This window comes from Falco biarmicus, chromosome 8 (genome assembly GCF_023638135.1).
Source record: "Falco biarmicus isolate bFalBia1 chromosome 8, bFalBia1.pri, whole genome shotgun sequence".
Classification (NCBI taxonomy): domain Eukaryota; kingdom Metazoa; phylum Chordata; class Aves; order Falconiformes; family Falconidae; genus Falco; species Falco biarmicus.
The window spans coordinates 52,774,971-52,801,662 of NC_079295.1; the positions used below are offsets into that span (position 1 = coordinate 52,774,971).

The window sequence follows — 26,692 nt, forward strand, 5'->3', positions numbered from 1 at the left end:
TTGCAAAATCAAAGTAGAAGTTAACACATGATCCCTTTAGGCTGCTGAATTCTTTTGTATGGAGAGGTTCCAGGGCAGGTACAGGCACTAGTAGTCTCTGTATTTTTGCTCAGAGTTATTCAGAAGGTACTAGAAAGCCTAAAAAACAGTAGGGAAGCACAGTAGAAGCTGTTCTTCCATGTCTGTGGTATCTGCTGAATCCAATGTGATCCCTTGGGGATTCGGTGACTCAGGAGGCGAATGTCCTGTTTTTTCTATCTGAACGAACACTGTCAGGCTGGCTGCAGAGCTTCCCCTGGGCTATGCCACGTGAAACTGTGGCAAATCTTTCTTTAAATTTCATCTTGGGTTCATGTCATATGTCCGCTGTGGTGCTTTTGGTATTGGTTTGGATTTTTAGAATCATAGAATAATTTGGGTTGGAAGGGACTTTTAAAGGTCATCTACTCTACCCCCCCTGCAATGAGCGGGGATGTCTTCAACTCGACCAGGTCACTCAGAGCCCCATCCGACCTGACTCTGGATGTTTCCAGGGGTGGGGCATCTACCACTTGTCTGAGCAACCTGTGCCATTGTTTCACCACTCTCATTGTAAAAAATTTCTTCCTTATGTCTAGTCTGAATTATCACACAAGATTGTAACTTCATATATTCCCTCATTTCCAGAGACTGATGGCTCTGTTTGGGGCAAGGGAAAGAAAGAGAAGGGATTTGCCCTATATCTTGATTTGCTATTTGAATCCTGAAACCTGAGTAATAAAATCAGAGAAATTTAAAGGACAAAACTCCAGGAAGATTCAGACTCAATTACTAGTAGATACGTGATCACAGACTTGTTAGGCCATGTTGGACATGCTTAATTTTCTTTGCAGTGATTTGAGGTTAAAATGGCTGTGTGTTTGATAGTTCCGCTCTTGAAGCTTCTCAAGCTGCACTCAGCAGTTTATTCCTTTATTCTAACTCGTCATCTTTTGCCTTAGTCAAAGCTAATTGTTCTCTCTGTAAACATTTATATCATTGCTTACAGGTGAAGCCCTGGCTTTCCTCTTACTCTAGAATTCCTTCATTAATTGGCGATAGCATTCACATCATTTCCTCACCTCGTTTTGCAAGCCTATCTTCTTATCTTACATTATTTCTTCAAATGCCTTTATTATCTTTACAGTCTCGAGTTTTTTTCATCTCTTCTGTTCTGAGTGGCATAGTACTGCAAGTGTATATATAAGGAGTGTTGTATTTCTGCTTGAAGACCTACTCCGTGTCCTGAGGTCTGGTGTATATATAGATACCCACATATATATGTATATATATGGGTATATATCTAACCCACTGTTATGCAATTGTATTCTGTGGCCTTTTCTATTTTAAATAGGACTGTTGGCAGTCATCACCATCCTTTTGATTCTTTGTAGGCACACTTTGTGCTATCTTTTCCTTAGGCTCTGGGCACTAATCTAATGTATTGTCTGTGCTTCTTCTAGATAAGTAACAGATATGTTAAAAAACAGTGCCAAATTCTAAGCTCTGGCTTCACGATACCATTCAGCTGACTGTCTTCCTATGGGTAATTGTACATATATCTGGGACATACCATCTCTTCAGTTTTTAAGAAAATCTCTTCAGTTTTAAGATAATGTGTCAAAAGTTTCGCTGAAATCCATAGCTTTCATCTGTTGATTATGTAATTACATAAAAATGTCTGGAAGGATTTGGTCTAGAAGCCTCTATGAGGTTGGGTTTTTTTCTTCTAATTTTAATTTCGGTTTCTGTTTCCTTTTGGGATAGAAGGGAATGGGAAGAGGGAAACAAGCTACTGTGATGTAACTCTTCAAGTTTTCTTCTTTGTGAAGCCTGGCTTTGCTTTCAAGGAGATGATTACCTAATCAGGATCTCGGTGTAGAGCCTGGTACAACTGCAAATAATTTCTGATGTAGATCCCATTTAATACACTTACTATATTTAATAGCCATTTTAATACACTTAATTTTTGACATCACAGTCCAAATAATGAGTGAGCTTCTTGGTGCTCTCTCAGTACTGATTTATTCCCCATGAGTTTCTTCCTGAATCCAGTAGCCAAGGTATTTTTGATTATTTTTTTAAATTTTCCTCTTACATGATTAGATCAAATGATTTTACCTTGGATGTTTCGATCATGGAACTGTGGCTTAGATGGGCTTGCTGATGCTGATCACTGTGATGTGTCTGACGCATCTTCTGCTCTTTGTGGTGGTCAGGATTTGCAGTCACATTGCCTCCCAAGCTTTATGTTTTGCTGTTACTAAACTCCCAGCCAACCTGCTGCTTCTGCTGTTGCATGTTTGGAATTCTGTTACTGTTTTTTTCACAGTTGCTTGTCTGAGTCATTTGATTCAGACTACTACATACATGCCTTGACTTCTCTGGAAGTGTAAGTAAGGTGAAAATGCTTTCCAGTATAAATGATATCTGTGTTTTTGTTGCTCTGGATAAATCAGAACCCCCCTGTTACAGCTGTGTGGTAATTTAATGGAAACCAATGCTGTCTCTGTAAAGACCAGGGTAAATGTACTGGGCTGAATGAAAGGCTGATCCTTCTTCCTCTGTAAAGAACCACTCCCTGCGTCTTGCTGTCTGTACATTTGACAAGGGGTGATCATAATGGAAAAGCAGCTGTATGCCATCCTCTTCCAAAGCAACACACACTGGAAGTGTGTCAGGGAGCAGAGACAATAGCTTGCTGTGAGTATTGATATCAGTTGCTACATCAAGGCTTTTGTTAAAAGAAGGGCTACAGATCCATCTGCTGATGGAGCACCTTGTCAGTCTTAGACATCACTAATGTTTCTTTACCTGGACATTAGCTAGAAACACGAAATGATACTTGCGTTTTTTCGGAACAGATATCAAAACAGAGGCATTACCATATAATGATTTGGTACACCTTCCATTTCTAACCCTATCTTTCCAATTCTTACATTCACGTTATTCAGGCAGTGTTTAAATTATTTCTGAATTCTTTATCTTTTTCTTTACAGTTAGACCATCTAGATTTAGAACAGTTAATTACTGCAAATTAACATTTTTTGTATAAAAGTTGTTTGTCATATTTTTTCAAAGTAATTTGATTTGCCACTTCACAGAAGTGGCTTTATGTTTTGCGTAATCTAAATACATCACTGAATGTGGTTTTAAAATGCATACAGTTGCAGTAATAACTGAAGCCTGGATGTTTCCAGCCTAGCTTAAGGCACAGAGATGCTCTAAGTGTACAGACTATATACCTGAAGTACATGATAACATAAGTCACATAAATAAAACTACTTCTAATTTTGCAATCATCCTGTTGTTATTGTGAGCATTAATAAAGCAATTTCCCTCTGGAAAAGAGGGGGGAAATGTCAGCATATTATGCAACACTTCATAAAACTGTTTATACAGATTTATTCAGTTGGGTTTTTTTAAATAAATGTGAACTGACATTGCTAACCTCTGCATGTTTAGATAAGGGGAATTTTTTTCTGAACACAAAGACTTTTTTTAAATGTACTGAGTGTATTTTTAAAACAATGAGTAATTCTTTACTCAGTAGTCTTTCTATTACGTAAGGTATTCAGTCAGCATGCCTGAAAGTTACAGTGCACTGCTGTTACAGGGTGCCAAGTCACAAACCAGTGACACTGTCAGACTGATGAGGTTTTTCTATCAGAAATTTGGGTACTACATAAGAAACATTGAACTTTAATATGAGACTGAGATTAAACAGCATATTAATAGAGTTGAATCACAAAAGAAGTGTTGTCTTGAAGAACAAATGTAGGGCTTAGCCAGCTAGGAAGGTTTAAACAAATAGAGGTACCTTTGCAATTCATTGCCCTCCTGACCCACTGTTATAGCTAAAATAGCACAGAGTTGCTAAAGGAGAGGAGATGGCACGGAAAGAACAAGCAGAAGCTTAACCTGCCCTCAGCTGCACTTAACGTGGTAACTTTCTTCCTCTACAAGCTGTCTCAGCTGCTGAGTTTTTTCCCCTACAAGTTTTTGATCAAGGAAAAGAGTCTGACAAGGTTTAACTAGAAAAGTTGAATAGTTGTCCTCAGACCTCTCATTTTCAGAAAACTCCACTGCATTATCAGGGTTTTAAGACAGATACGACCATATAATTACTTGTTTCACAAGTAGTTGCGCCTAATTATTTCACCTACGCAACTGGGCAGGCTGAGGATGGAGTCTCTGGACACTGTATAGTCTGGTGAGGAACTGGGGCCACAGCATCCTCCTTCCCAGGGGTCCAGTTTCAGAGTCGCTGGCTCAGGTGTGTGTGCTGTTCGAGCAGGAGTGAATACTCCGTTCCATTATGCCAACAGTGCCATCCATTACAGTGGCACACTTGGAAATGGCACAGTCAGCTCGAATATTACTTTGCTGCCTGCCATTTCCCACGACAGCTTCCAAACTTATCACTTTACTAGTGAATAAGCGGAAGAGCCTGGGCGGTTTTTCCACTGTCATATCCATAGATGTCTCTTTTGGAAAGGAGGGGTGGGATTAGGTGAAGTGTGTTGACTTGAGCCAGTGTGAAGCCATTGATAAATCCATGTGGCCCCTTGCAGGCCAGTTTGTGACAGTTTCCAGTGCACTGCCAACAGACAAGGTCACTCTCAGTTTTTAGAGTAAGGTGCAAAGATGCATTAACAGGGCTGCAGGCCTGAGATAATACACCGTGCTCCAAAGCAATGCTCATTAGCTTAGGCTTGGCTAATGCCTTTATTTCCCCGCTGATTTACTGCTGGCTTGCCTCTGGCCTTTTCAGTTCACAGCAATATTTGTTTGTTTCTATTTGAAGAAGACATATAATGCATCTCTAGCGAGGGTGAATTATTGCAAAGGTACCTAAAATGAGTCAGTATTTATTATATAGAGCTGCACCTTGAACCCTACGCAGTAGAGGTACTTCTAGTATAAAACACGAGTAAGAATGTGAAACATGTTTACAACAAGATGTAAAAGGTTTTGGAAAAAAAGAGGAATTTTAAGATGACTATGTGCACTACTCAGTTAATAAACAGAGCAGGCTATTAAAACACTAAGGCAACATGAAGCTCTTAAAATTTCAGTCTAAAATTTCAAATCCTCACTGCTCTATGTCACTGGAGCTAATGCTGCCACTGGCAGATTTCAGTGAAAGTATTCATCCTTTTCCTTTCCCCTCCGAGGAGAGTTTTGCTTTGGTTTGCAGTATGGGTAAAACTGTAGGGAGATTGATTCTTGATCCAGGGTGGGAAAGTATTCCTTACACAGTTTCTAGAAGGACATGGAATAAAAGTAGGCATGGATTATAAAAGCTCAACCTTTCTCCTAAATTTACATTCGTGACTTATCCATGAAAAAACTTGCAAATGAAATAGCACCGGGTGCTTGGGCAGCCTCTTCGTGTTTTGTTGAAAACAGAGATTTGATAGGAGTGAAATTTGAGGAAGTTCTAGTTTTATCCTGCAGCACTTTGCAGAAGCAGTCAGAAGGTGATTTATTTCTACGGTCTGTGGTGGTATTCCACATGACATCTGAATAAAGGTCAAGTCATCTGCGTGAGATTTTATTTCTGCAGCCGTGCTCCTTTGAATGCCATGTTTAATTAATGTAAGACCAGTGCATGTACACTCCATTTGTTTAAAGCACGTTATCCTTTTTGCTTTTCTAGTGCATCTACAAACCTGCCATCCACCTGTGACCCTGAATTAAAATACACTTTTGGTTGCAAAAAAGAATCCATTAATGCAGTTTATATCATTATTTCAAATTGTGGGGAAATAAGGCACAAAAAAGGCAGACTGTGTACAGTGAAGTAGAAGAAATGTATATAGCTGCAGTCCAGAAAGCGTGCCTGGCTAGTGAATTTGGTGAATTAATTTCCCAAAACACATCAGCTCTAAAGAGTTTGCCAAGTTTTAATTGAATGGCCATGAGTCAGCCAATTTCTATCCAAAAAATAAGTTGTAACTTTAAATGTTATGTATTAGGGAACGTAACCTAATTGTGCCTTGAATCTTGAGATCACTGGATTGTGTATGCTAGGGTGGCAGTAAGTGGTAAATATACTATTACAATATAGAAGACGGCTGTTTGTCAGCCCCTTTGATTTATTTATAGTGTCTCAGATGATCATGTTTTGTTTCTCTTTGCAGATAGCAATGCATCCTTGTGTCTTATTTAGGGCAAATCGATTTCAGGTGATCCAAAATTCATATCAGAAGCATTTACATAGTCAGAATGGTAGTATCTCAAACTGGTAAGAAGGGGGATACATATTTCAAATCCCTCTTTTCTAGTTTTTGCCCATCTATAATCTATCCGTAACTATTAATTATGATGCTTTACCTTTGGTTTTTTTGCTCTTTAGGCTATAAGAGTTCCTAGATTGAATCAATTTAATACTTCCAACGCTATTAAATACCCCCAAAATTGCTGTGTTACAACACATTCTAAAGACTTTTCCCCAATATTTCAAAAATATTTTCCCCTCAGAATCTTCCCCCCGTCCCCAACAGTGGAAACATTCTGATTCCCAGGAGAGACACGATGCAGGCTCCCTGCAGCATGCCACAGAGGCTGCTTGTCTTGTGTGAGGGTGAAGACAGAGCAAAGTTAATGAGTAGAATAGCCCAAGCAACCTAGGAATAACATATCTGGCAGTATTCATAATAAAATATTGTCAATGGAGCATATGAATTAGGCATCCACTTAGACATGTACAAATTGAATACTATCTTACATATATTCTTTTTTTTTAAGAGAATTAGGGTTTGTTTTGTATACATGTATGTTAAATTTAATGAAACAGTCCTGCTGGACTATGAAGCCCTATGTTTATCAGTTAATTCACTTAGTTACTTATTCTTTTGGATACTAGCTGCTTTCCCAGAGTTCTGCATGTAGAGAACCAAGAGTCAGTTTCTCACATAACTGAGGAAAAAGATTAGGATTGGTAAGAGTATGCCTAAATTTTAGTATGTGCATATATATGTAGAGACTTAGATGTCTATATATGTGAATATATCTTTTTACTCCTTAGATAGTAGTCTTAAGAATTGAGAATATAAGATTAAATTACAACATAGAAATCTGTCTTGTTTATTCTTACATCTCCCTTCCTTTTTATAGAAGTGTGGGAGACTTCAGTTTAGTTTTCCTCCCCACCGAAAAAACTTGTTGAGCCTTCTCCCTAAACTTCATGCATCTTAAAGCTATGTACAAAAAGCCTTATGTGCCCATCCTTCTCGTGGCCTGAAAATGTACTCAACTTGCTGGTAATACCGATGTCAGAAACAATGCTTTTGGGCTGGCCTGAAGGATGCAACAGTAAAGGTCATATAGCCTATATCAACATGATTGTTTCCTTGTAATGTTTTGTTTGGGCCACTTTCTGTCCCTGTGTCCTTTGAGTATCTGAAGGTTCTTGCAGGTAACTGGAAATGAAGGTCTTCAGAAATGGAAGATTTTAGCTCACGTTTTGCTAGATGGAATTCTGAGGGTTTATACTTTCAAGACACAGCAGTTCTGGGTAGGAAAAGTGCCCTTACATAAGTTTAAGTTGTTGCCTGGAAAGTCTCTTGTTTATTAAATTATCTGACAATACAGCCAGAGAAGACCCAAAAGATGATTCCACGTAGGTGTTGTCTGAAGAGGGCTAGCTATTGGCAGGGATGATTCATCAGCTTTTATTTCTTCTTCCTTTTTATATCATGAGGCATATACAATATACAATAATCTGCAATTAAAAAAAAAAGTGCTATATTTTGTCTCATTAATTCATTAATAGCTTTCTCAGTTGTGAGTAGATCACCCTTCCTGAAATGTATCTTACGAAACTTTTACAAAGTTGAACACATTCATATTCTACATAAACACCTACCATGTTTGCCTGTTAGTAAACTATTTGTTTCTCTTCTTTCCATAAAATTATGTGTGTCAGGAACAAACTGCATACTATTGCCAAAAAACCCAGTCTTTTTTACATCATTTTAAATGTGTTCTGAAATTCTACTGTCCATATCTATATTTTATGTGTGTGTGTATATATTGCTATAGGACTATAATATGTTTAACTAGTCAAACTCAAGTTTGGTTTAAATTTACAAGCAAAAAAGCCCCCAACGTGTCAGGGAGAAAACTATAATACAGTTTTTATTTTCTCTAGAATTAATGCGTACGCAAAAACAATTGAAGTATAATACAACATTTGCAATGATGCATAATATTGGTATATATTTTGCAAACACAGAAATTTACTTAGAAACAAATCTTGAAATGACTAACCATGTCTTGGCAACAAAGTTTCTTCAGTCTTGTCACTAGACTCTCCCCAGAACAGCAGACTCTTAGCGTACAAATAGGAATGTTCTAATTCAGTCAACAAATTCCGATTATTATTATTATTTTAAAGCAGAAAACTTTACATTTTAATAACGTCAGGACTAGTTCCTCTGAGCCTTGCAGTATTATAGCCATGAAACTGGTGGTATTTCAGGCTTTTAGATCAGTTCTGAACGTGATCATAACTAGTAGCTTTCTAGATCTTTTTTAGTTCAGAAATTCATTGTCAAAAGTTAAAAAGGAATCTTTATTTTATTTATAATTAAAACTCATCTGTGATTTTCCACAGGAAAACCTCAAGGCTTTTCTTTTATTTTTTTTTGTTGAATTAATCAGTTTCTTTCCAGTGTTTTATCTGGCCTTTGTCACTGCTCCCATAGTTTTTCCTTGGCCCTCATGCTGCTTCTGGCCATGTTAATTTTTGGGTTGGCCCCAAGGACTATGCTGCTGGTGTTCCCCAAAATCACAAGCCTAAATCTTTTGAGACGTGAGCATATCGTGGTCAGACAGCTAAAATACTGGCAGACTGCCATACAGTCCACCCTCTCTCATGATGAGTATATGCTGTATAGTTCTTTGCACACTGGATTTAACTTCAAACAAGAAAAATAACATCTATGTATTGTACAGAAGTCTGTTTTAGTGGAGCAACCTTATCAGCCTTATTTTTACTCTCCAGTTCATATGTCAAAACCATAACTAGATCCACCAAATCACATCTTGGACATTTTGCCAGTTGTGATGACGATCAGATGTTCCATTCATTTTACGTCTTTCATGAAGCTGTCTTGTATAAGCAGTTTCACTATATTTCTGCAGCAGATTTTTGGTGCTAGGTCTATCTGTTAAAGTACATTTTGTAAGACAGCGTAACAGGAGACTTAGCTTATGGGCATAATGAACGTTTGATGAAATTTTGGTCGTATTTATCACAGGTGCAAGAGAGCACCTCTTAGGATGCAGGTTCTTGCTGATGTGTTATTCATTTATATCATCTATAATATCTTTAATTATATAGACATAAGTGGGGTGATATTTTAACAAATAAATAACAAATACTTCACCAGACCAGTATTAATAAGAATCTGGGCTGCCTAACACCTTGTTTCTTGCCAAAATGGTAGCATTTAGAGCTGTTGTTAGCTGGTGCCCCAGAAGACTTCTATTCCAAAGCACTTGCCTTTGCTTCCTCCTAAATGTCTCAATGGTAAAAAATTGTCGTTGAAAATTGCAACTGAATTTTTAAAAATTCCAGTTCTGCATTGCTTCCTTCCTGTTAATTTTTAGTGAAAGATTGATATTTTTCCCCTTTTATTATTTATAAAATTTGTTTTGTAAAAATAAATACTTTCAGAAAGTTCAAAGGTATTAATTTTTTTATTTTTTCAACTTTTCTCCTAGAGAAGTCGTTGATGCTTACCTTTAACATAAGGGAGGTTTCTTCTTTCATGGAAGAATTTGATTTTTAAGATAGAATCACTTACAAAGAACTGTTTTGATCTGAGTGAGGGTTTTGCAATCTTCTGGAGGAAAAAGAAACCTGTACCTGAAATTTCCAGATAGGAGGGCAACTACCTTCAAATTTCATCAATGTGAACCTTATTCCAATTTGAAGACTTCCCAGTTAGAATTCTCCTTAACTAATATTTAGCTCCACCACTGTGATAAGTTCTTGCAGGTTAAAAAACCCCAAAATTGTTTCCTCCTTATGTGTATATGCATGATTCTGGTTTTGGATTGAGAGTGAAAGTCTCATTCACAGGAAATCACTTGAAAACGTGGCTAACCTTATATTTAAGTCCCATTAAATTAATGTATCTGCTTAAGTAAAGTTACGAGCTCATTTCCTGCATCAGATATCTATTTACTTTTTATGATCAACTATATTTGCTGCACTTGAATGGAAATTACATGTAGTACAACATCATGGCCTTACTTATATAATTTATTCCTTCCACTTTACCAGGGTTTGCATTGGACTGAATTATCTCGTCCAAAAGTGAAATAGGAGAAGACGTTTTTCTACAGAATCACAGTGTACTCTGTTTTTCTTTTTTGGTGGGCTAAGGTTATTTATCTTCTTTTACTCCCAAAACCCCAGGGATGATTTTGGGGTATTTTAGAAGATGTTGGTGTAAGGTTCAAGCTGAGGACAGGACACCAGTAGACCATTTCTCCATTTTTTCCTATTCTGTGCCATAATTCAAACAAGCAGTCCTGATTTTGCCTATTTTGCCTGTTGGCTTTTCATTTAGAACATTAGATTCTGTGCATCAGTTTGAACAAGTTCATGTTTCTTGATTTATATTCAAATGTCATCAAGCCAAAGATACTTTAGCCTTTTTCATTTTATGTGGGCACTTATTCTGAATGTCTTAAGTAGGGAACCTTGTGTGGAAGTAATGGATGCCAAAGGAAAGTGTATGTTTTCAACCATTTCTCCAGAATCGTACAATCCTTACAGCTAAATTGTGGATGTGTTCCTAATGATAGTGATCAAGGAATGACATGTATCAGAGGGTAAAACTGGATGCCTAGGAGTCAAATTATAAGTAGTTATAACAGTGTTGCAGCTCTGTGAGCAGATCTTGCACTTTCTCTCACTTTATTTTTAAATTCTCACAGGTCTCTTGGGTTTTTGCTTAGATTTTTAGGCTTTAAAAGATCCTAAAGAAAACCCTGATTTAATTTGCAGAGTTTCTCTGGATTTTCTGGCCTGAAACCAATCAGCCTGACCCAAATCTTAGGTGTATGATGCAGTCTGAGCCAATCCATGGTTTCATCAATAGTTACTGTGGTACTGGCGATAAATTTGGTGCTGTCCAGACAATGGAAATGCAGCGGTTGTTACATTCTTAGGGCTGTTTCAAATGTGGATATTTTGAAACATCAGGCATTTGTGCTTTATAAGTTCATATAGCTTTATCTCAGTAGACTTGCTTATCGTGTCAAAAATGCCTGTAATAGCTTTAAGCAGGTGCCATTTGAAAATCATTAATTCTTTTTTCTTCCAGAGTGTACCTAGCAGCAGCTTATACAAGACTATCTGCCTTCCGCACGTTGTCTCGTGTAGTCAGTGCAGTCCCCAGGCATCAGTGGTTCCCAATCAATAAGTCAGACTTTGCTGATGAGGTGGAAGATCCCTATTACATGTAAAGTGCACTTCATACTTCACCTAATCTTGCTAGAGATGTTGTGACTAGTCAGGAATGGGATGGTACTGGTTTTCCAAGGAAATCTGAGCTGCTGAGAGATGGGAAGCTAGGCTATAGATAGTACCAAGGTCTTTATCTATAACAAATTAAATTATATGTCTAGGCATGTCATGTTGGTCTTCATTGCAAAAGGGATTTTTATTTCTGTCCCTCAGTTCTTAAAAATGTCGATTTACAGGACATATAAATGTTAAGCCCTAATCTCAGGATATAGCTGCTGAGCCCTAATCTCAGGTGTTAATCTTTTTAACAGACTAGGTATACTTCTGTTTTCCCTTCATGGTTTAGCTCACCGTATTTTGCTTTTAACTAATGGCAGCCCTACTTAACAAAAACTTTTGAATTAACAACTGTTTTGTTTTACAAGGTTTTTCCATCAGAAATTCCAGCCCTGCTGTCTATTTTATCCATGGTTTCTGAGCCATTCTGCCTAGAATGAGCCATCAGTACCTGCCTGTAATTGAAGGTTATAGATGAAAATAAACAGTATATGAGGAAGGAAAAATGTCAATATTCTATCTTTCCAATTCATCGCTATAAATATACCTCCTACTATAAAGCTGTGTTTGGAATAACAGTAAAGCTTTATCACCAAGATGCTGATTTAGTTGACGTTAGTAGTTTCAGAGATCTGGTCATCCTCGGACGATTCGTAATGTACATACGTATGTGTGTGGGAGTTGTAATTGCCTTGTATTTTACAGTTGCTAATGTATTGGTGTAAGAGGAATTCCTCAAGAAAGCCATCATTTTGGAGTTTCTAGGTAGCAGGAAGAATATATAATGGTAACATTTCTACACTTTCCTGTGTATTCCCTTTGTTTGAGGCCAACAAAAAAGGTTGTGGTCTCTTTCAAGGCTCCAGAGTCAGCTGTTCTTCCAGTTGACCTGGACCTACAAGTGAACATCATTTACATCATATATTTTTGTCATCCACCTTTAAGACGGATTTATAAAAACCCCACCCTCTTGCATGGTTGCTGAGCTCCAGTCATTTCTCTTCCACTTCTGCTTTCACCTTTTCTTTCCATGGTACTTGCTGCTGCTTTTTTCTTCATGTTCATCTTCCCTTCCTTTCTTGTCCCTGGGAATTTCTCCATTAAGTTTGAACTCTTTTGTTCACCATAAAGAGTCTAGTTCTATGGTTGAACAACCCTTCAGCACCAAGAGATCTTTTTAACTTTCTTCCACCTCCTTCTGAAACCACTTTTACACTTACTTTTCCCCCAGAATAATTTTAACAATTGTTTTCATATCATCATGTCTTCCTTGGTCAAGTGACCAGCTGGAAAAAACACATTTACATCACAACGTTATGTTACCTTGAGGAGCAGAGCAAGGCAGTAACAGCACCTCTGAAGCCAGAACATACCGATGCTAATTGTTGGCTTAGAGGTCCCTATATCTTTTAATTAGTTGTCCTATTATTACCCTAGAGTGCTTTAATTTTAAATGAAAGATAATAGCTGCCTTATCTCTAAGGAATCTGGTCTTGATTTTATTAACTTGCAGGACAGAAGAATAATTGGCACATATCATTGTCCAGAAATGTATTCAACAAAGGTATCTTTCATTGTTTTCTAATGTTTATATCCTCAGAGACTTAAAATTCAGGTCCTGACCACTTATGGTCATTAAAGATCCCATGGCACTTTTTTATAGCGTGGTCATCTCAACCCCAAGCACCTGGCCAAATACCAATTTATGTAACTGTTCTGCTTACCTAACATTCCCCACCACCACTCACCCACCCCATAGTTTCAATTGGCTACAGCATTCTCCATTGCCTTGACTAAAATGTAGTGTATTGTTCTGCACTGTCAGTCACCACATTGCACTTCACTCGGAAGTGAAGTGGTTCTTCTTTCTAATGCTTGTAAAGCGCTTTGGGATCCTTTTGAATGGGCGGTGCTGTGTACAATAAATGTAATTCATTGTCATTCTATCTCAGGCTTCACTTAGTTACAAAAGCATGTTTTATTTAGAGTTGGGCGAACCTACTTGATGGAAAGAACACTCCCAGCTCTCTCTAATCTGACAAGGAACCTTTTGTCAAAGGTTGAAAACTTAGGTTAATTTCTTTCTTTCTTCTTCTTGTTGTTTATTTTTTATTTTCACATTCATTTCTACTTTTGGATTGGAACTTGGGGAATTTTTCAGATTGGGAATTCAAAATACCATGAAAAATGCAGTTCTTGTTATAGTCAATCCACTGTTCCAGGTGCAGGAGGGTCACATGAGTGCTTAAGAAGCACCTGACCTCTGTGGTGCTTACCTGGCTATTCTAACACTTGAAGGTTCGCCCATCGCTAATTTTGCATTATTTCTTCTGAAAAATTCTTGAAATATTGAAAAATGCTGTGCTTCAACTCTGATATCAGTGTGATATGTGCAGAAGAAGACACTTTGCCCTGGAAGGTAGTTTAAAATATTGCCAAATGTTTTTTCTGCTCAGCATCGCTAATCTTACTAACTGCTGCCAAGATTACGAGATATCTGCCACAATTTGCTGTGTTAAGAAATTTACTGAAATGAGAATAGAAGTGACAAAAGAATCAAATCAAAAAGTTAACTGAAGGAGTGATATCATGTCAGTAAAGCATGTCTGTATCTGACTATAGTAGACTAAAATGTTTTTTCTTGCATTTGTGTTGCATTGAAAGTATATGAGTGTGTAAACAGCACTCAAATTTCTAATATCATTGCAGATCAAATGGATAAAATGTTTAAAGTAGTTTCATCCTAAGAAGATTTAAGATGTGAACCAATCTGTTGGCACTAAAACCTTTCCAAAGATAGTATCTTAGCATGCACAACATTGAGGTGAAAATAACCCACCCTCTGGGCTAAGGGGTAAAACCGTTGTAGTAGTGGATGTTATGCCAAGCTTCCCCTGATGTCATGGAAACTAAAATTTTTATTCTTTTCTTAAGGCTATGTGAAACTATCAAAAATGTAGTTTCCAAATGGCTTTGCACCCCTCTTGTAAGATACTTTCTTTTTTTTTTTTCTTTTCTTATTTTTTGTCCTTGGGATCAATGAATTGCCAAGTGCCTGTAATTGCTTTTCTTTCCAGGATACTGAAAGTCTTGCTATTTGTCTGAAATATTATACCAAAAATGGCAGCCAATTTTTTCTTACCCCGAATATCATGGAAGAATTTTCTAAATAGCTCCACTCATGATAAGAAAATATTTGAAAGCTCTCTTTAGAAGTTTCATGGATCTATTTGAAAGGATTTGCATATGTTTGCTTTAGTTTGTATTACAGTAGCAGAATCCTCTTTTTGTCATAGTTTTGTCTAATGCAGAGGAGAACTGATTGGACCACCTGCCTGGCTGGCACACAGTGCTTCCTCACCATGCTCAACACCATCCTATGGAGGCCTTAAAGGATATTTTCTTGAGTTCCAGCTCAACTTTCCCATTTTTCTAGTGCTTCTCAAAAAAGACGGAATTCCCTGACACACTAGAAAATTCAAATATTTTGTATGGCTTTGTTGAAAAGCAAGCAACATTTCATCTAAAACTAAAATATAAAGAAACTAGAGGGGTGCAAACTCACAGAGATTGGTGGGGGGTGAAGAGAGGGAAGGAAATCTGGCATCTCAGCGATGTCAGTTTTTATGCATCACTTGAACAGATGTAATCACTCAAATGGCAGTGTTTCAGTAGGTCCGAAGTACTTTGGTGAGTAACTGACTTCCCAGTTCATAACGCTGTGCAGTGGATGTTACTAAAACCCACTGCGTTTTCCACCCAGTTCTGTCACCATGCCATGTGAAATATTACGTAGGGATTTTTTTAATAACAGCAAATACGATGCTATACTGGGTAGTGCAGCAAGGTACCTGCTGCTGACTGCTGGCTTCTAAACAATACAAAATAGACTAATGCCATCTTATTGTTTAGGAACCCACAGAAGTCACAGTTAAGGCACTTTCAATAATAACTATGGTGTATATTGTATACATGATTAATAATGTGACTGAGTTACTTTTAAAGGAGTTCTGGCACAGTTTCATCTCGTATTTGGCCTGGAGTATATCTGTACTAGCATCACTAAGTCAGTGTGCTGAATTAGCTGCTCATTAGCTATTATGGCTTTTTAAAGTATTTTTATTTAACTATAATCTGTAACTGCACAGTTCAAAAGATGTACTTGGAGGGAAGACTGAGGAGGATTAGAACTTCCTAAATAACCTTATATTTGTTTTCTATAAATGGATTATTTTGAAGTTCTCCTACCATACTTCAGATCTACTCCAGATTGCCTAAGAGCAGAATTTACTTTCTCATTTTGAAATCCCATTGATTGTCTAAGGGGTTTCTTTACAACAATGCATTAATATTTTTTTCACTGAGCTGCCTTTAAAAATATATATAGTAGCTAAAAGTACCCATTGAAACAACTGTCGATGTACATTTGATGTGATTACACTCTGTATATGTTTTTCCTTGCTTGAAATCACAGATCTCTGCTATCCCGGCATTCAGGTCTCCACAGCATGCACCGTATTTACAAAATTCATTAGCGCTGGGGAATGGAGTTTTCACTTAGATGTAGCCAGACCCTGTGGGTGCCTTTGCCCCAGTAATCAGGAGTCCTGTTAGGGACACAGGGACTGAAGGCTTGCATTCTCTGTGCAGTGCTCGGGGCCTTATTTCAGAGAGGCAGAGACACCTTGTGAATACCTGAAGGTTTTTTTCAGAACAGAAGCTTTCATTTGAAAGAAGAGAACCCCAAAAATCAGACCCTTTCCCCTCTGATTTCCCTCTAAAAACCCTGAAAAGTTTAATACTTGCCCCAGATAACTCTACCCAGTGACAGAATCCCACTTTCAGGAGCTGAGCATATATTCCATTTCCAGGTATTGCTTCTGCTCACTGACCATGGGGGCTAGGGCAACACCGGTTACTCCATTGTAATATACTGGCCTTACTGCTCCCTGAGTTTTTGTTTTGTTTTGTTTTGTTGTTTTTTTTAAAAAAAGACAATAAATACAGTCACGGCTATGCTTAAAGTCTTTTAGACAGGCTGACATCCAATGAATTAGTAATGTTAGATCTAGCTAGCCCTTGTCAGCATGGCTTCAGTTTGCAACTGATCGCGCTTCTTTCTCCCTGTTAAATCTGTTTTCTTATTTTTTACAGATGGATCCGCATGAAAATATTTTGCTGAGCACACTTGAAATTAAAAATGAGATGGCTGCCTCCGAGGCTGTGATGGGGCTTGGGGACCCTAGAAGCACTATGTTGGCGTATGACACTTCAAGCATCCAGTACCGGAAAGCTGGCTTACCCCGGCACAGCTTCGGTCGCAACGCCCTGGAGCGACATGTGGCACAGAAGAAAAGTAGGCTACGGAGACGTGCATCTCAACTGAAAATTACCATTCCTGACTTGACTGATGTAAATGCCATAGATAGATGGTCGCGCATATTCTTCCCTGTTGTTTTTTCCTTCTTCAATATTGTCTATTGGCTTTACTATGTGAACTAAGAAACAAAGCCACGCAGGAAGCAAGAACTGGATTTCTCTTCAAATCGGTTGTACAGCCAAAAGTGGGACTTAGAAAAATTCTATTCAGGACAAAAAGTTATTTTAAAACACCTTAGTTGCTGGCCCACTCTATGGTCTGTTTTTATAATGTTTTGGTTGTATCTGCTAAATCGTAAATATGTTAAGTTGTAGTATGGACATATCCCCTTCTCAAAATATAAGTGCATTTTGAGCGTGAAAGCATAGGATTTTGACAATCGCTTTTCTCTCATTGTCCCTCACTCTCTTTTCTTTTTTAATTGTCTTTTTCTTTTTTTTTTTTAATGGCCATTTGAGTTTAGTGATACACATTGTACAACAGCATTTGAGAAACAAGTTCTAGTTTCAACAGCAGTACATACCATTCCCAGAGAAACTGCACAGCCGAGCCATGCATCTACACTTAGAAGAGTGTACTAAGTTGTTATCGTGCTTATGAAACATCCACACTTTACCTTTTAAATGTGTAAACTTGAAAACAAGTAGTGCCTATCATCTTTCCAAGATTATGATGGTCAGAGGTTTCCCAACCATATTCAGGTATTTCCTGTTATTTATTGAAAGAACTAAACCTTTGACTGGTAATATTAGGGTTGGGTGTTTGCACAGAAACTGAAGCAAAAAGCACTAGTTTTGTCTGGATTTTAAAGAGAGAACACATGTTCACAGTCAAAGTGGCTGTAGTGGTGACCAATCGAGGAATGTAGCAATGGTATAAAAATGCATTAATTCTGAATGGGGAGATACGCTGCTGTTTTGTGTTGGGGAAAGCAAACCATCTGTCCAAAGTGCCAAAATTGGTTGGCCAAATAGTAATTCTCGAGGTGGCTGAAGGAAACCAATGGTGCCCTGCCTTTCTAGGGTAGGGAGAGCTGGAAAGCAGTTGTAAAATACAGGGCCAAGGGGAGGGAAGGCTACGTATATGTTAAAGTGTGTGTATATACACACACAGACATACACACACACATATATGTATACTGTGCAATTGAATGTTGTCAGTTATAGTACATACCTTAGTCTGAAATACTTATGTGGAGTTGTGTGATTTCTTCCAAGTTTGCAATCTTTCCAGTGTTGTGCTTGCTACTGTCATTACGCTTAACACCTCACATCCAGTTTGATTAAAGGTATCATACCTCTTTCAACAGCAACCGTCCAAGCATATGTATTTCAGTAGAAAAAATACTGAGTGTATTTTCTCAGTCTGGATTAGGCAATATGGTTTCGCTTTTGATTTTTTTTTTTTTCCTTAATGCACTGTTTTAAAGGGAAAAATTTGGTAAGCCATCACTTTAAGAATTTAATTACACTCCTGAATGTTTCCTGCTTTAGGGTGATTTCCATTGAAAAAGTAGCAAACTTCAGTTTTGCTTTAGGAAACTTTTCTAAATAAAAGGTTGGGTTTGTGGTTTTTTTTCATCCTATAGAGCTTTAGTCTTACAGATGAAATAGAATAGACAGAAAGTAGTTTTATAGCCAAAGCAGAGTTTCCCGTTTAGTCTGTTGTGGAACCTTTTTCTGTAATTAAAACAAACAAACCACTTTGTAAGAACTGTATAAAAAGTATAAATTCCTGATGGCTTTTACTTAATCCCCAATACTGTTTGACACAAAATATTTCATGAAGAAAAAGCCACATCTGTTGTATCTATGCTACCTCTCACCTGTGTACAAATTTCTGAAAGAACCTAGAATTCAAGTAGCTTCCAAATAATAAAGGAATTTTTTTCAGGCAGATACTTTTTTCCCCCATTAGGTATTCCTTTGGCGATACTTTAAGCTAGTTCTTAAGAATATTTTTCATAAAATATTTTATTTGAATCTTTTGTTCTTGCTTTAAAAGAGTGATTTTTATTACAAGTTTCTGTGGGGTTTTCCCACATTTGACAGTGAATAACAGTGATAGGAGGAAAACAATTTTGGGAACTAAGAGGCCAATTTCCTGACTTTGTTTTGAGCATATCATATGCTTATTTCTGCCTCAAATCAGAGAGAATATTTTTGAGCCTGAAGTGGGGTTTGCCAGGCAGACACAGCACCTGTGGGTTTCAAGGGATCTGTGCGTATGTTGGTGTACTGCCTCCAGGCTCAGGCTCTGCGATACGTAGAGGCAGGCTTTCATCATGCTGTTAACTTTCCAAGTCAAAATGTTGCTTTTTGTTCACATCCTTGGTTTCTGAGTGCACTTCATGCATAACGCAGTAAGATTTGTAGATGCATTTGGAATTTCAACTGATAGGTATGAATCATGCTGGAATTGGTTCCCAATTCTAAGAAAAGGAGCCACATCAAAATTCAGTATTTCTCTTCTAAGTCTGTTCTTTAAAAATGCTATCAATTATCATAAATAAAAGCAGTCTTATAGTATTCTTCTGTACAAGCTTTTCTTTCATTTCACAAATTGCTGCCAACTCCTTTTTTATGTCACAGAAGCATAGTGTGAATACAGGGAGCTCACAGCCCGTTTGTGGTTGATACACGTCAAATATAAAATCTTACAGAGAATATGTTGACTCCACATTGGTTTACTGCATCAGCTGTTATGAAAACCACAGAGACTGAATCCTAGAACTGCACATTAATTTATCTGAAGTTACAGTACAAGCCATAATACTCTCTGATGTCGCTATTCAGAGAGTGAAAGAAAATGTCTGGTTTCTGCTCAGGTGTCACTAGGAAAGATATATTATCTGGGGGGAAGGAGCACTTTTGCTTTTACTACATCCTTCTGGCTATTAATGTGATGTATAAAATTAGCAAAAGAGAAGGATTCTATCATTTTGTACTAAGGCTTAACACTGTGATACAAAAAGATGGGGGTAAGACTGGCGAGACACTGTCAAGGGAAAAGCGTGACTCGAGCCCAAGGTGAGCACTTACTCCTCTTCTGAGATACTTGAGTGAAAGTGAGAAATTATGCCAACACACATGCGATACGGGGTTTCCTATGTGTGCTACCCTCCAGGTAAACGAGCATAAATTTGCTTTTACTTTGGAATTGACCGAACATGAATATTCTAGATCTTTTTAATCGTGCTAATTGTTGTTAGTTTCAATAAACAAAATATCTAAGTTAATAATTTAGATAAACCTTGTAATATAATTATAGTTGCACATTTTATTGTTCTCTTAGACATAATAGCCAGCAATTAAGGTGTTTTTCATCTTTGTGAAATTCATGGGCAAATTATGACTATAACATGGCACAGTTTTAATGAAATCTTTGAGATCAATCTGTAAATATATACTGTACATGACTGCTAATAGGTATGATACACATTTTCAGAACTGAAAATTCATGCAACATATTTCTGTGTTTGCATAAGGAATGTTATGTTTCTATCCTATCACACTGTAATGACTGGGAAGAAAGACTCAAGCAATGACATTGTGGCCATTTCTTTTCTCATTCCCAGGGGAGGAAAACAGAGTCTTAGAAACAGCATGTCACAGAGTTCTTCAGAGAGTTTTTCATTCTATATAAAAAAGACATAAAATCTGTAAGGTACAAAAGCACAATGCATAGAGAAAATGAGTGGTGGTCTTACACCTGGGGAAAAAAAATTCTATTTATTTCAGACAAATATGCATTGAAATTAAACCTCAATTAATTTTCACTGTAATTATTAGACTGTGTTCCAATTCTATATTATAACACAGTACTAAACATAAGAGAACAGATGTTAAACATTTTCCAACTATATGTGCATATGGACATATACCTACATGTCTATATGGACATATGTGTGTATATATACACGTTCTGAGTATATATATGCACAGACATTTATGTGTTGGCGTGTTAAAGGAATAAGCTAATAATAGTTTTGTTTCTACCATCAACCAGTGTATGAATATATTTTTGAGAAGAAAAGGTTAATGTATTTAAAAAAAAAAAAAAACAAACAACTTACTATACAGGGTAACTGGGCATTTCTATATCAGCAGATCAATGCTTATAATTCGTATGGAGCATTGCACCGTTTGACATGATGATAGTACTGTACCTCCTAGCATCTGAAATTAGACTAGTCCTCACATTGCTTGCCTATTTCTTCTCTCTCTTTTTATAACAGCATTGTCCACTAGTAAGTTTTGAAAACCAACAAATTCTTTAGGGAACCAAGGGAAAAAAAAAAAGGCAAAAATATTAACTATTTCTATAAAATAATCTAGGGTGGGATGGCCAGGGTACAATACTATATCAGTAGTGATCATAACATTTTGCTATGTGTACATAGAACATACAATGTGAGCAACCATAACTTAAGCTGAACGTGTGTAAATATTATCAGATTTCTTAAACATTTTTAACTTCTAATTTGTACTTTATGGTAAGGCAAAAAGCTAATTCTACTTATGGTTTAGGTTAATGTGTCCTAAAATTATGTAAATAATTAAATAAGCTGTAAATGAGCAGTCGATAGATACAGTAATTGTTTAGTGAATTTTTTTTACTAAGTACAATAATTGCAGTGCTCTAGCAGAGTAATTTAAACACCCTTTTGCATAAACAGATTTGGATTCCAGATATAAAAAAGTACAGAAGGTACTGTGGTGTAAAATAGCCATTGCATCAATGTTACTGCTAGAACAATTGATTCTTTTGTATGGTTAAAATGTTCAGGCAACGGAAGATAGTAGCTTGGCACTCAGTACTCGGATTAGCGTAAAAAATAGGGCCTGGTTTTCACTTACAGTAAGGCACCTTTATGTTGCTCCAGTGAGTGGAGAGGTGGAGGAATCCAGGGTAAGTGAGAATTCAGCTGTTGGTGATTTCATTACAGAAAGCCTGCATATTGCGTCTGTCTGTTTCTGAAATCTGTATCTTTTATGGTATCTAATAGTAGACTTATATTTTTCTTTAAAAAAAAAAAAAAAAGGTTGTTTGACTGTCGTTAGATAGCATATTCCCCAAAGCCAAAGAATCTTCACTCCAGAAATTGTTTAAAAGGGAAATCTAATAAGTCACTGCTTAACACCAAAGGTAAAGCTTAATAAAATGCACTAGGAACTTTGTCCAAATTTTTAAGGAGCAAATGGAATGTTGATTAAAAAGACTGCCCTATTCTACTTTGTAAAAATAGTAATAATTTAAATATCCATTAATATAAAATTGAAATAGATAATCTCTACGAGAATATGCAACACTAACATTTCATAAGTATAAAATTATTTTCTTTGTAAGTGCTTTGACAAAAAATGAAACTTAAATAATGAAAATCTCACCTCTACTTTCATACTAAGGTTTGTATTTTTTTAATGTTTTTCAGACATGAGGTCATCTATTCCAATTTGATAACATTTTGTATGTTTTCACTGTTACTGTCATTTGACAGATACTCACCAGGCTGTATTGTTCATGGTCTGTCCTGTTACTTTCAGTTGAAGACAAAAAGAACATTTGAAACATGATTAATTCTAACCAGCTGACTATGATTTGACTGCTATCACGTTTTTATTTGCATGGGTGTTTAAATGGTTCTGTTAGTACTGTCTTTGCACAGTTCTGATTTATCTTTTTTTACTTAGTACTATTTACTTCATAATGTAGTAATCATCAGCCTTACTAATGACCTTGTAGCCTTTCTTATATGCACATAATGCACATTTTCCAATGGCTAGAAAATGCAAAATACTAGTGGATATCATTGCATCAGATCTTCATGTCTTTCTCAAAAGGACTGCTAACCTCTGGGATATTTGAGGTAGTAAAATGATGATTGTAAATGAGTAGCACATAAGAGATATTTTCTTGAATTTAAAATTATTGCAGCCAGTTTCAGCATGTAAATATATAATAATGTTGGCTAGTGTGTAATTCTTGAACTAAAAAAAATATAAATAAAGAAAACCTAAAAGATGTATATGTAGTTGTGTTATGTTGGGCAGGCTGGTTTCTTAAAGCTGCAGAAGATTACGGTTCTTGTATGAAGTGAACGTCTATGAATTTGGGTCAGAAAGGGACACCAGGAAGCTGGGCACTGAGGCATCTGAAGCGTGGGCTGCGTATGCGAAGGGGTAGCCGTAACACGGTGTTGATTCGCTTATGCAGCAGTCAGGGGGAGTTGAGCGTCTGGGGAATCTAAGCAATGTTCAGCGAGGTGCTTAGTGCTAGTTGATAAGAAAATGCTGAGAGGAAGGGAACAGCCGAAAAACCTCAGAAGTTCAGTAACGCCTTTTCAGAGTCAGCTCTTGTGAATCTGTTACTGATGGTAAGTTGCTCGTGTCCTCCTTACAGAAATCCGGGAGCAGCTGTTCACGGGGACGGTGTTGCCATTTATAGAGAAAGGGTTGAATAGTCTTAATCTGCATGGATTTACGATGTGGAAGACCCAAGTTCCATTCCTCCCTCTTCCTACTGAAGAGCTAACAGGAGAGATCCTGGATGACCAAATTATTGACCCTTTCGGGATGGTGAACCTAGTATGATTTTCCTCTGGGAGCGGTTCTGTTGCATAAAACCCAATTCCAGATTAGCAGACCAGGAGGAGAGTGCAGCTGGGCATGGCTGGGGGGGCACCTGTAGTGCCGTGCTCCATCAGCTGTCTTGTATAAAACTTGGTTGGCAGTAGCAGGGACCAGAAGCTGTGTCTTCTTGTGCTCCCAGGATGTAAAATGTCCACTAATACAGTTCTGTTCTTGCTGCTTCTTTCTGTCCTAGTAGATCTTGAGCATTAAATATGCTTTGGAATTAGACTTGGTTTCCTCTGCCGAGGGACGGCTTCAGATCTATTAGTTTTTCTTGTCCTATGCCAGCTCTAATAAAAGGGAATTAATATTTGTGTTTCCAAACCCCAAGTATCACTACATGGGGGAGATGGCGGGGTGTTTCTTGGTAGCCTTAGCTGTACATACCTGCAGTTTCTGCCACAACTTGATTCTTTGGTTGATCCAACCAGGGGGAGCAGATGGAGCACCAGAAAAGAGAACAAATGGCTGTCAGGCAAAAGGCTGCCAAAGGCTAAAACTGCCAAATCCTCATTTTTGTCTGGAAATGCAGACGGCAATTGGTAATTCCCTTTGAAGTTATCCACCTGGCTACTCTCTGTTCCCAGCCCCACAACAGCACTGCTTTACTGACTGATCTGTTTTGTCTTGTTTTTCTGCGGATGAAGAGCACCAGTTCTGCAGAGACTGAAGATGTGAAGACCCGTGAGTCCTGTGGCTGGTACTGAGGTGAGGAGCTGCTGGCTGCAGGATGCTTGCTCTTTATCAGAGGACACAGAACATGAGACACAAAATATTCCAGACTGTTAAGAAAAAGTCAAATATGACTTCATCTCTCCACTGTTTAAAATATATTGCATCCTCCTTTGAAGATCCAAATTCTGAAAAAAAGACTAAAATGTCAGCATGGTTGCTTTAGTACAAGTATGTGATATACCGTTAGCCCTTATTTTCAGAGATTATTGCAAGCTAGAAACCAAAGTATTTAAGCTTTAAGACTGCTTCGTGATTTTTAGGGTCTAAAAATATTTATACTTACTGGTGAGTATCATTTCCAAATCAAAGTAGAGCAAATTGTCTATCTGCTTTTTCACCTGTCTGTATCTATAAATGCATTTAATGTTATCACCTCCTAATAGCTGTTATATCAAATCCACTAGCATAAAAATAAGACTAGTTCTGCAGAGTGTTTGAATAATTTATTCCTTTTATTCTATTCTGAGCTTTAACACTTACTTCATGACTTGGTTAACACGGCCTTTGCTTCATTCAATTTACTTGACTACAAATTAGAAACATTACTATCAGCTTCTTATAGGTAAATTGTACTGTTGAATCTATCTTGATAATCTAAAATTAGCAAAATGTGTCAGAAATTATCTAACAACAGGTCTCAACTTATAAAAGGAAATTCAGTATTTTAAAGAATGAAATTCTGCATCTGTCAAACATTGAACAGCTGTGAAAGAATCAGATAATGGGAACTGGCTTCTAACAGATTGTAACTGTTGCATATTAAATAAATGCAACATTAACAACTACATAGCAAGTATGTTCACTAATGCAAATTCTTTGGTTATCAAAATTAATGACCAGCATGACATTATTAATTCGTAATGCTTGTTATTCTTGAAGGATATTTGGAGTGACTGATTTATTATGATGTTCATTGTGAGTCTAGGCAAGCAATAAATTAAAAAAAAAAAAAAGATGGTTATGTACAGAAGTGGGGGTTGGGTATTCAGGTGATGTAAATTGCCCATGTAAATGGAGATATGCCTGTCTTGACTGAGGCTCCGGCCCAGGCAACTTTTTTGTGTGGGTGGGGTTTTTGTTTTGATTTCAGGGCAAAACTTTTGAACACATCTTATTCTTGGAGCAAAAGTATTTTTTTCTCCTTTCTGACAGATTGTCAGAGCTGATATACTGCATTCATTTTGGCACTCTAATGGCTAAGGGCATGCTTCCAGCTGAGACCACTTTTTTAAAAAATTTTCTCTTTTTTAGAAAGAATATAGCCAAAGAAACAAAATCTTCCTGAAGTCTGGAGTCTTGGATTGGCTTACTTGGGTCCCCTTACAAATCCTTTAAAGACTAAATCATGTAAGCCATGCACATTTACAGTTTTGCTGCCCTTTTCAAATGGTAGTTGAGTAGAAATATGTCTATATCTATGGATATGTATAGTCATACATACATTTTTAAGCTTGGCTGATATGTCTAAAGGCTGATGCTTTCTAAGCCCACATGAAACTGGTCTGTGGCCTTTGAGATCTCCTTGTTCAATGCTTCCAAAGACGTTTCCTGAAGAGTTTGATTGAACGTGTCAGTCTTTAATCTTCAACTTTTGGTTGAAATTTTATTGCATTGATGTTTATGAAGGTACTGCAAAGAGAGATCACAGGCAGGCACAGGAGTGCAGTGTCATGCAGGTTACAGGGAATGAAGTCCTGTCATACGCTCTTTGACAGCAGCAAAAAGGGCAAGATGTGCCATGATAAACCCACAGCACAACAGCTAATTTGGTCATGGAAGGATCAGTGCAGTTGTATTACTGAGGATATTTCCCCTTCCATGTCTTGCAAAGGAATTATTTCTTCAGGTGAGAGAACATTGGCAGAAGAAATGTGGATAATAAACAGATCGAAACCTACATGTCAGGAACACAAGATTTATCTGCAAGATCTGCAGACAAATTGGATTGGTTTTGCTGTTCTTCTGTATTTTATGTTATGAAAGATTGAGGCTTTTTTACTGTTGTTGTTGGTTGTTAGTCACCATTCCAAAGATAACTGAAGTAGAAATATGTGTCAATTAGTTAAAAAAAAAAAAAAATTACTGGAAAGAAAATGGGGGGCTGGGTGGGAAGAAAAAGAACCCCAGCATGGGGAAATCCAGCTAATACCCTCCCAACTGCTCAAGCAGCAACAAAGTGTAATCTCCATTGCCTTTTTTTTTTTCTCTCACTCATAATATACTTTAAAATTAGAAGTGTCTAAGACTGTAGGAAGGACAGTTTCTTCCCCTCCTTTAATTTTAATATTTTCTTTCTTACACAAGTTTGGAAACTTAGGATGAAGGCCTTGGCTAATTCCAGTGAATCACACAAGCCTTAATTGGTTTTAGAAGGGTCTC

General features: G+C 37.3%; 1 protein-coding gene across 2 annotated transcripts in view; it reads left to right on the plus strand.

Moving 5' to 3' along the window:
• The window catches only part of GABRB2 (gamma-aminobutyric acid type A receptor subunit beta2), a 170,858-nt gene extending 149,882 nt beyond the window's left edge, over nt 1–20,976 (plus strand). The window contains exons 11-12 of one of the 2 annotated variants that reach the window (XM_056350405.1): nt 13,080–13,130; nt 16,721–20,976. In XM_056350405.1, coding sequence (XP_056206380.1) covers nt 13,080–13,130; nt 16,721–17,068 — 399 coding nt within the window. In that variant the 3' untranslated portion in view covers nt 17,069–20,976. The remainder of the gene's footprint in view (nt 1–13,079; nt 13,131–16,720) is intronic. The other variant, XM_056350406.1, reaches the window with a different exon arrangement.
• Nucleotides 20,977–26,692: the final 5,716 nt, after the last annotated feature.